Source organism: Natator depressus, chromosome 5, assembly GCF_965152275.1.
Source record: "Natator depressus isolate rNatDep1 chromosome 5, rNatDep2.hap1, whole genome shotgun sequence".
Classification (NCBI taxonomy): Eukaryota; Metazoa; Chordata; order Testudines; family Cheloniidae; genus Natator; species Natator depressus.
Genome location: NC_134238.1, coordinates 83,615,891 through 83,625,939, shown reverse-complemented (window position 1 = coordinate 83,625,939; position 10,049 = coordinate 83,615,891). Strand labels below are relative to the sequence as shown.

At 44.0% G+C, this 10,049-nt stretch overlaps 1 protein-coding gene across 1 annotated transcript; it reads left to right on the top strand.

Annotated features, from left to right (window-relative positions):
• The first annotated feature begins 3,237 nt into the window (after positions 1 to 3,237).
• CKS2 (CDC28 protein kinase regulatory subunit 2) lies at positions 3,238 to 7,977 on the top strand. Its single transcript, XM_074954052.1, has 3 exons — positions 3,238 to 3,525; positions 5,480 to 5,607; positions 7,476 to 7,977. The coding sequence occupies exons 1-3, from the start codon at positions 3,467 to 3,469 to the stop codon at positions 7,526 to 7,528; spliced, it is 240 nt and encodes a 79-aa protein (XP_074810153.1). The 5' UTR covers positions 3,238 to 3,466; the 3' UTR covers positions 7,529 to 7,977.
• The last annotated feature ends 2,072 nt before the right edge of the window (positions 7,978 to 10,049 follow it).

Sequence of the window (10,049 nt, the reverse complement as noted above, 5' to 3'; positions counted from 1 at the left end):
GCGTTGGGGCTTAGGGAGCCTGAGCACCCTCAGTAGGACGTTTGCACAGACCCACCTTTGGAGGTGGCTATTGGATCCTTATCAGCCTGCTTCCCTTACTTGTATTTGATTAGTCTGGAAAATAGAGAGTCTAGGTTCAGTTTATCTACCACTTCTTGGGGTTTGTACTTATAGAGATGCTGAGCTAACACTTGCTTAGCAGCCCCAATATCTTCCTTGTTCCCTTGGATCATATACTCTCTTGGTCGATAAACTGATCTTTTATAAGACTCTGTTTTTTCTTGGATTCTATTACCTTTATTACCCTTAATTTGGTTGTTACCATTGTTAAACGCAGAAACGTGTTTTTTGGTTGGTATACTATGGGCATTGGACATTTGCTGGAGCTCACAGATTTCTTTAACCTGAGATTCCAGCTCCTGGTTTCCTACATGTTGTACATTTATAGGACTCAAGGCTAGCCTAATCCCTGGTCTGAGCCCCTGCAAATAAATACCTCTTAACTCTGCTGTATCATACGTTGTAACACCATTTATTGTTCTGCCCATTCCCGCAAGCCAAAATAATAACTTTTTTCTCAAAAATACCTTTCAGGTTTTTCCCCATCTTGCTGTTGATCTGCATATGCCAAGCCCGTTACATTCTCTTGGGGGTTGAACATTCTAAAGACACCCCTATATACTTCAGTTTGGTTGTTATGCATATTCATAATGACATCAACTGGGACATTTGCAAAATCTTCCATTGACATACATTGCCTTAGCAATGCAATGAAATCATCGTGGGTTACACTTGGAATAACAGAGATTCTAGGTAAGTACTCTAATGCAGTTTCCCGCATACACTTCCCTAGTTGCTTTCCCAGGGTTTGGGTTTGTTCTGGTGTTAACACCCTGTTCTCTTCCTTTACTATAGGAGCCTGATTTAATCCTGGATATTGAGTCACCAACGTGACGATTGGAGCCATAGGTGTTACGGGCGAACCATCATAAGTAGCATGGCTAAAATAATCTGGGGCAGTGGTGAGACTAGGACACATACTACTGTGATAGTCCCGGTTAACCATTTTTTTGTTATTATAAGTACACTGGGGTTGATTCTTTTCCTCCGCCTCCATTGTACTTTCATTGTCTGATGAGTCCGCATCCGTGCAATCCTCCTTGGTTTCAAAAGCTGCTAGAGGATTGCAATTCTGTGCCCCCAAAAATCCTTTGTCTAATCTGAGTTCCTTTTGAAGGTTAAAAATCTTAAACTGGCATACAATGTGATTTTGTTTTGAGGTGAGCTTCTCCCAAACCTCTATCAATGACTGTCTCACCACAGCCTGAGCCTCTTTCAGTTCTACCTCCCCCTTTTCGGCTGCCCTCTCTGCTGCAGTAGTCCTTTAAAATGTTTCTCCAATTTGCATTTCTAACATGGAGACTTAGGTTAAGGAAGTGGTTTGGGCCTTTTCGGCATTTAAGTCCAAAAGGCATTGTTGGGCTTGTATATCACATTCCCCTGTTTCCCTTTCTAAGCAGAGAATTTTTTCCTTTAATTGCCCAACTTGATTTTGTAGTTCTTGGCTGGTTAAAGCCAGATCGTAAATTAAGGCGCTTCATTTTTCCTTTTTCTTAGGTTGTGGTTTACCAATGTTATCTCTTTCCCATAATATGCATGGACAAGGCCTCCACCCCAGAAATAACTCCCAGTTTCCAGGGGTTACTTCCTTTACCAAATAGTTCCACACCATGATCCAGATTAAATTTATTTTCCTCTGACTCCCATCCGCAAAGACTGAATACTTGGTCCATGACAGCTCCTAGGGAGTCCTATCACACTCCCCAATAAAAGGTTGCAGAAAAATGTTCTTGGATGGAAAACCTTAATGCCAAAATTATGCGGGATCTCTACGCTGGTGGTTGACTCACCGAGAGCCACCGTTAGCTGTGAGGATATCTCCTTCACCGGCCCCAGCTTCGAGACTATCCCTCGCCTATCACAGCACGGTATTCCCATTCAGGAAAAGACAACACAAGTGCCTAATTAATCAGCTCCTGGACATTGCTTGGCAGCCAGTGCACTGTGTGCTGGGGTAGTTGAGCACTAACTAACCCCTATTGCCTACTTAAGGAAAGAAGGGGAGGGTTAAAACTAATGGGTTCTTCCCACAGACCAGCAGTATTTATGTGCCAGTTGTCCTCCTACTGCTTCGGAGGTCACACCACGCCAGTGGATTTCAGAGTATGGGCTCCAACCTGAGCAAGGACATCTACACTGCTATTTTTGCAGTGTAGACGTACCCCAGGTCTCCACCACTATTGTAATCTGAGGTAAGAACAGACAGCAGAGTAGCCAGACAGCATGTCTACAGTGCAATGTAAGTGCAAATTTAGGAAAACTTGAGTTAGCAGAGGGGATTTGTTAACGTAAGGCTTGAGCAGCTACATTTATTTGTAACCCCAGGTTAGGAATTGTTGAACCCTGATTCCCACCTGCAGATACAGCCTATCCACTGCATTAAACAGGTCCAAGTCCAGCCACCCATATCCCAGACTTCCTAGTGCCCTCCCAAAATGTGTCACTCTGGCCTTTTGTTCATGGTGCAGTGTGGAGAAATTTGACTGTCCAGCAGACAAAGCCAGGCTGCCCATGGGATACTTCTAGGGTACTCCCAGAGAGAGCACAAGTCCAATGAGGCTATGTCTACACTGTAAAATGATAGGGCTTGAACCCTGATTCCTGGCTTGACTCAGGCCTCAACCCTCGACTCCCATAGGGTCCTAGGTGCCAGCTCCAGGTTAGTGTGATTCGGGAGCAGGGGAAGGAGTTAGGCTTGAGCCTGTTTGAATCCTGTGCTGACACTACAGTATAAGCACACCCAGACCGCCTCTCACTGCTAGCTGCAGCAGGTAAGTAGCGCTGTGGGGGGGCGCTGCGGGAGACACGCCTCAGCAGAGGGTAGGAGACGAGCAGGATCGGCCCCTATGTCGGGAGGAGCGGGGCAGCTCAGCAGCCTGTCAGCTTCATCCGCACATGAAGCTGAAGGAAGTGTACAATACTGGAACCCGCCCCGTTCCCTAACCGCTGGCAACCGCAACCCATCCCGCCCCTAACCGCCCCACTGCAGCTCACGAGGCAAGCGCATGTCTGGGGAAGACCAAACGGCCTGAGCGAGCGCACGCGCTGACTCCAACTCCCTCCCAACCTCTGCGCGCGCACCGCACTTTAACCGTCCCACTCATACGCCATACCCTTCGCTCTCATGGCCTCTAAATGCTTGGTCGGGAGAAAGTGGAGGGTACGGGTGATGTAATTGTCTGACGTATGTGATAGCGCGTTCTGTGATTGGCTGGCACCGCCCGCCAATAAACGTTGAATTGTTGGATTCAAATTGAGTGGAAAGCTGAAGGGGTCAGTTAATCAGCGGGCGCTGCCTCAGGTTGAGGAACGCGAGTTGGGTGCTGCTGGTGTAGCTGCCTCCGCCATGGCCCACAAGCAGATCTACTACTCCGACAAATACTTTGACGAGCACTACGAGTATCGGTGCGTGAGTTGCTTCTCGCTGTCCTTCACCCCCTTCCGTGCCGCGGGGCGTGAGCTGGCTGGCCGCGCGTAGGGGCCTCCGGGGAGGAGGCGCGGGGCGCAGCGCTCTCTGGGGTGGGGGGTGTAAATGCTTTGCCCCGCTGCTCCCCTCTGGGGGTGTGGAAGGGATCACTGGCTCTTCTGGGGCTGCGAGGGGGCTCGGGTCAGAATATGGCGCTCTAATATCGGGACCCGACTCAGGCTCTCTCCGCCCGCCTGGAGCGCAGCCGCCGCCAAGTCCGCCCCGGGAAATGAGGGGAGGGCTGCTCCTTCCGCAGGGGTTGGGGGAACAATGGGCCCTGCGCGGGGGGAGGGGAGCCTGGGGCGGTCGGGCTGTGTGCGCTGAAGGGGCTCGCGAGCCAGTGACTAAGTCGCGGGCGCTGCTCGGAGCGCTCGGCGCCGTCTCCCAGGGAGGCCAGGTTTCCTGGAGTTGATCTTGGGAGAGTTGCTGTGAGCTCACTGTCCCCGAAATTCATTGGGGACACTCTCTAGCGGCCATTGTTGAGCACTGGCGGGCTCGCAGGTCCCCTTACCCGCTCGGAGCAGACATTGGTGGGACTGCGTTTTACTACCTGTAAACAATCCTGATCTCTGGAATGGGGGGGCAACAATGGCAACTGCCTGTTGGCCACATCAGGGGAGGCGCCTTTGGCTCCCTCCAGAACCTGACTCTGCTTTCACTACTTCAGAGTGAGGCAATTCCTGCTCTAGTCACTTTATAGACGCTCGGTGAGACCACGTGGCCTGGGCAGATGTGCACTTAGCCTTTTCGGGTGTAGCTGTTCTGTAATGCAAGGGAGTCTTGGGAGGCTAACTTGAAGTGTATTAACACACACTACCCTGAACAAATCTTAGTAGTAAAGATGCCATGCTTTCTGTGGGAAGTTTTGGTCGGGGTATATTGCTGACTCCTTATGCAGGTTAATGACATTGAGTGCAAGGCTATGGGATAGATGACCTCTTGCTTACCCCACTTGAGTGTTTTGTTCATTCAAGCCTGAAACAATGCTGTGTGACCAGTTTGCATAATAGGGAAGAGAGGGTCTGAGAGGGAAGAGGTCAACAGACTCCTCAGTACCCTATGAAATACATTACAGTGCCTCTGTTTCGTGACTTTATTAAATGTTACTCTCATGAAGATAGGTTTGTGATCTGCATGTACAGTTTGGTATTCAAGGGCGGAGGTGAGATTATGTTGGTCAGCAGTTGACTTGGCTGTCATAAGTGGTTTTAGGCAACATTCTTATACCACCAGTCCTGATTCATTTATCTGATCAAGTAGATAGGAGTTTCCTTTGTCTCTTAAACAGTGTGGCAATAACCAAGTGCCAGGAGCACTCTTTGCTTTGACTAGGCAGGCATTCTCTCCTGGCTCAAATATATTTCAGATGAAGTAGGGAATGGAGTGCATGATTATACCTTCCCTTACACGGCTGAATGTTTAACATCTACAGTACTGGCTCTTGGATTTCAAGATTTAGCATACCACCTCTTTTAAGCTTAAAAGTATTTTAATATGAATACTTAAATCTGCATGAATTAAAACTATTGAATCTTTAAATAGCCCGTATATTGCCATTGGTACATCAACATGTAGAACAGTTGGTGTCTCTCCCAGGAAACTTGAGAACAGATGGTGGGCATCCTTCTAGCAGCTGACCAAAATAGATCGGGAGGGGCACAATATCTTAGGAAAAGTGCACTGGGCTTCCCACTGGTGGTCAGGATATTGCCAAGTTGCCTGATATCATCCATCTGGAGGATATAGTTTTTCTGGTGTCTGGCAGACTGAGTCCTGCTTAAGACGTTTCTCTAGGAAAGGCAGTAAGGGTTATAGCCTACAAATACGGGTGTCCTCAAAAAGAAAACTGATCTGTACTGTAGGATAACTTTAGTACTATTATATCTTCAACAGACATGTGATGTTACCCAGAGAGCTTTCAAAGCAAGTACCAAAAACCCATCTAATGTCTGAAGAGGAATGGAGAAGACTTGGTGTCCAGCAAAGTCTTGGCTGGGTCCATTACATGATCCATGAGCCAGGTAAATAGAATGACTGTTCTATTGCTATAATGGCACTTTTAACTGACTACGCAGGTACTTGTTGGGATTAAAAGGACACCCTGAATCTTTTCCTATTAGCAATACCCAATGTTACAGGAATCAAAAGATTGTCACAGCTCTGTAGTTGCTTGGGAAAACTAACAGCCGTGGAGAAGCATTGAGGTCATTTTTTGTGGGGGGAGAATGGGAAGGGGTGGAGGGTGTGGCTTCAAATTTCCCTAACACGTATTTTTTAGATCCAGGGCAGGATTTCTCTGGGTCTAACTAGTGGGCATCTCATGTCTAGTTTGTAGCTCTCAAACTTTTCAAGCCCTGAACTAGAAAACTGACAAGTTGCTATCTGTGCTAGATTAAAGCTTAGACACTAAGGGCTACTCTACACTGGCAACGCTAAAGTACTGCCATGGCAGCGCTCTAAGGTGCCTTGTGTGGTTGTGGCACACTCTATTTATTTATTTTATTTATTAAAAAAAAAAACCACCTCAACGAGGAGCGTAGGTCCCAGCACTGGGGCACTGTTTACACTGGCACTTTACAGCGCTGCAACTTGCTGTGCTCAGGGGTGTGTTTTTTCACACCCTTGAGCAAGAAAGTTGCAGTGCTGTTAATTGCCAGTGTAGACAAGCCCTTCGATGTAGGTAACTGTATAACTTGGTCTTCGTGAACCAGAATAAAACTGTCGTCCAAGTGGCTATATTATAGCTGATTTGCTAGAAACGACAAAGGTTAAAGATTAGAAGATCTTAACTGAAGGGACATACTAAATAAAGCATTTAACATTAAACTGTATTATAATCTTTGTATCAAAGTACAAGTGACTCAATTTCAGACCCTACTTTGGTACTTATCATGAGTGTTTAAGAATAAAACTAGTACAAACCTGACTGACAGTTATGTTAACTGTCAGTGGACAAACTGCAGGTGATCTCAGTGGTCTTCCAAGTTTGCTGTTTGGAAGAACCAGCAAGCAAATTCAACCAAAGGTCGATGCAAATTTTCTGCAAGTGTGGCCTTTCCTTCCAATGACTTACTGTATTTCACTCTCCTGGTTAAGGATGTGGATGCACCACTTGGCCTGAAGGTCTTGTTTAAACAAGGAGGTTGAATCAATTAACTAGACCTGCCTAGAAATCGATCTAGTTAAATCAATGTACCCACTTGTGGGGACACTCTTGAGCCAGTTTAAAACCGACAAGCCAGCTCTCTACTAGAAAAGGTTGGCTAGTATAGCCAACCTGTAGTGTTGATAATGGAGCATAAAGGTGCTCTTGCTAGTATAAGCCAATATAAACTGCATCTACATTAGGAAGGTTTGGTATGGAAATGTTGCAAAAAATCAAACTCTACTGACTTTACGGTACTAGCAATAGTCTTCTGTTAAACTGGTACAAATTCCTTACCGAAACATGATCATATGCTTATGCATTACAGTTACACATAGAAAAATATAATTTCACACTAAAATGTGCTGATCAGTCACTCAACGTTTAACCTTCCAAGTATTTGAAACTTGAGCATTCATGGAAATACTTAACTATTATAGTAATTCCCATCTTAATTTTGAGTGGCCTCTCTTGGCACCAAGGGTAAAACTTCTTAAAAGCACCTAATTGGCTTAAGATCCTAAGTCTCTCAGGTGCTTCTAAAAGTTTTACCCCATATAGAGGGGCAAGCTTGAAGGCACTAATAGGAATGGTCATTTTTCTTACACTCAGTGGGGAGACTTAACGTTTTCTCTATTAAATGTAGTAATTGAGTACTAAGCTGCTGTACACAAATGTGCAGGACTGGCAATGATAAATATTGCAGGATAACATTGAAATTTGCGTTGAATCTTATTTCCACAGAACCACACATCCTTCTCTTTAGAAGACCTCTTCCGAAAGACCAACAAAAATGAACTTTTTTTTTCTGGAAATCTTCTATTAAATCTTCTGGAACTTTATGTATATGAGTGTATATATGTTGGTAGTATTCAGTGAATACTTGAAAAAAATGTACAAAACATACATCCGTATCTGTGCATGAGCTGTATTATTCACAGCAACAGAGCTCAGTCAAATGCAATTCCAAGTAGGCTGCTATGGTGTCTAAAGATTAATAAAAACATATTCCTTTACTGTAATATAAATGCCTATTTGACTTTTTATTAAATTACTTTTGTTTAATAAAGTGTTCATGTTGCATGTCTATGTCTTGACTATAGACTTTCACTTATTACATGTGTTTTTTTTCTTTAGAAACTTGAGTAACTCAGTATTGAAACGATGTACAGCATTGTAATTGCATATGTTTGACTAGTTCAAAGCCCATGGCTTCCCGACTCTTCACAAGGGGTCTGAAGAAATAAACACTCTCAATTCTAGATACTTACTTTTGTGAAGTCTTTCTAAGAAATCTTGTGTTAGCGGATCGGAATCAACTACATAGAATTTAGGTGTTAAAGCTAAACTAGTGGAGGAGGAGGTACCTGTCCAAAAGTGATCATGAAATCACTGCATAGGTGGAAAAAAACCACAACCGTGGCTTCACAGGGACATAGTTCTCCGCTATGACATAATGCCTGTCTCTGGGAAGACACAGTTGCTGGCTGACTACTCTGAATCAAGAATCTCTTCACAAAACAGGCTAATATAGGCTCTGCGGCCCCACAACAGAATGTGCCCCATCACTTTGCTGCCCTTAGGCTATTTGAGCCACCTCTCAAATCACTTTAGTATGATGAAGCTAGTCAGAAGATCACACTAAAACCAGCTGGAGAATGCAGTTGGCTGTCCTGGCTTTAAGATTATAAATATGCCTTGTGCTGCTTGAGTTTGCATTCAGTGAATAGCAAAAATTCCATGCTGTTCAGGTATTAGCTGTATCTAGGTCTTCTGACCACTCATTCCCTTCTGAAGAACTTCCTGCTATAATTTTATATCTATGCCATCTCAACCCAAGCCTGGCAATACACTTTCACAGGGTGTAGTGTAAATCCAAATCAAAGTTGCTACAGTAAGCTTACACCCCGCTAAGATAGCTGGGGTATCAGCTCAGGCATCTGTATTTGTGGATTTCTAGGCAATGTGCAGGTATTTGACTCTCTACTATGCCATTATACATGAGTCAAAAGTAAATGACTGCTAACTAGGCCTTCTCCCTAAAGGTCTCTTGACATTAGTGCTTCCCTTTAGAAAGGCATAATTTGTCAAAAATTTAAGTATATGAGCAAGCCATGCTGTTTACTGGAGGTGTAGGAGGGGAAAATATATTAGCTGACAATAGTCTAGCCCATGAATCATGGTTAATACTTAATCACAGTGCAATAAGCTGTGGCCTGAGAATACATCCTTGAAAGGTGAATAGGATAGAGTAAGGGCTGTTCCACTGGAGTCAGTATATTCAGAACTGTGTGTAGATTAAAAGCATTAGATTGTAGAATGGTATAGGTTGATAAGGCCATTGGGGCTAGAATTGTCTTAATGTCTTTCATTAAGTACTTTGTAGAGCTGAATCTCAAAAATCATTAATGTAACTTCATAAATTATGTTGTAGCTGTGTTTGGTCCCAGGACAAGAGAGACAAGGTGGGTGAGGTAATATTTTGGGATCAAGTTCTGTTGGCGAGAGAGACAAGTTTTTGAGCTTACACTGAGCTCTTCGCTTCTAAATTAGTCACCTTAATTGTCTCAAAGTTCTATCCTTGCACTGGTCAATAGACATACCAAGTGCCTGTGGCTATATCAGATTTAAATTGGGGCTGGCTGTCTTTAGTAAATTTACATGTTGGTATTTTATGTTCATGTTTGTACAAGCACATTGCTAAGCATGACAAAAGTTTAAACAATGAGATCCTTCTAAGAGTGAAAATGTCATCCTTGTTTTTTATTTTTCATAAAGTTAACTGACTTAGCTCAATGTAAATCAGACATTGGAAATATATTTCAGACATGTTACAGACATTGAGAATGGGCTCTCTACTAGTGCAGTTCTTCTATATCATTACTTCAGATTATTAAAAGATTTTGTGGAAGAAATAGAAATTTTACTTATGATCATAAACACACAGTTGCACACAACTGTCATAAAAATGGAACTGCCTCGGCAAAAAAATGTGCTTGTGCATGCTTCTCACAATGGTGGTGATAAACTCTCCTTGTTTCCTTGATGGAGTCATGTATCTGACCCACATGGCTTGCAGTGGAGGGCTGCAAAGACAACACATTCAGAGAACAGCAGCTATGAGTAAGTAATTTTTCCAAAACACATCTTCATATGAGTGACTACTAACTTTTAAAGGAAATAGAGACAAATTGGATGAGGTAAAATCTTTTATTGGACCAACTTCTGTTGGTGAGAGAGAGAGAAGCTTTCAAGCCACACCAAGCTCTACTTCAGATCTGGGAGAGGTACCTGAAGAAAAGCTCCGTGTAGCTTGAA

Excerpts from the sequence above, each read along its gene's own strand:
- CKS2 (XM_074954052.1), top strand. The coding sequence starts at position 3,467 with ATGGCCCACAAGCAGATCTACTACTCCGACAAATACTTTGACGAGCAC. Across the intron at positions 3,526-5,479 it reads GACGAGCACTACGAGTATCG|ACATGTGATGTTACCCAGAG; the intron begins GTGCGTGAGTTG and ends TATCTTCAACAG. Across the intron at positions 5,608-7,475 it reads TTACATGATCCATGAGCCAG|AACCACACATCCTTCTCTTT; the intron begins GTAAATAGAATG and ends TTATTTCCACAG.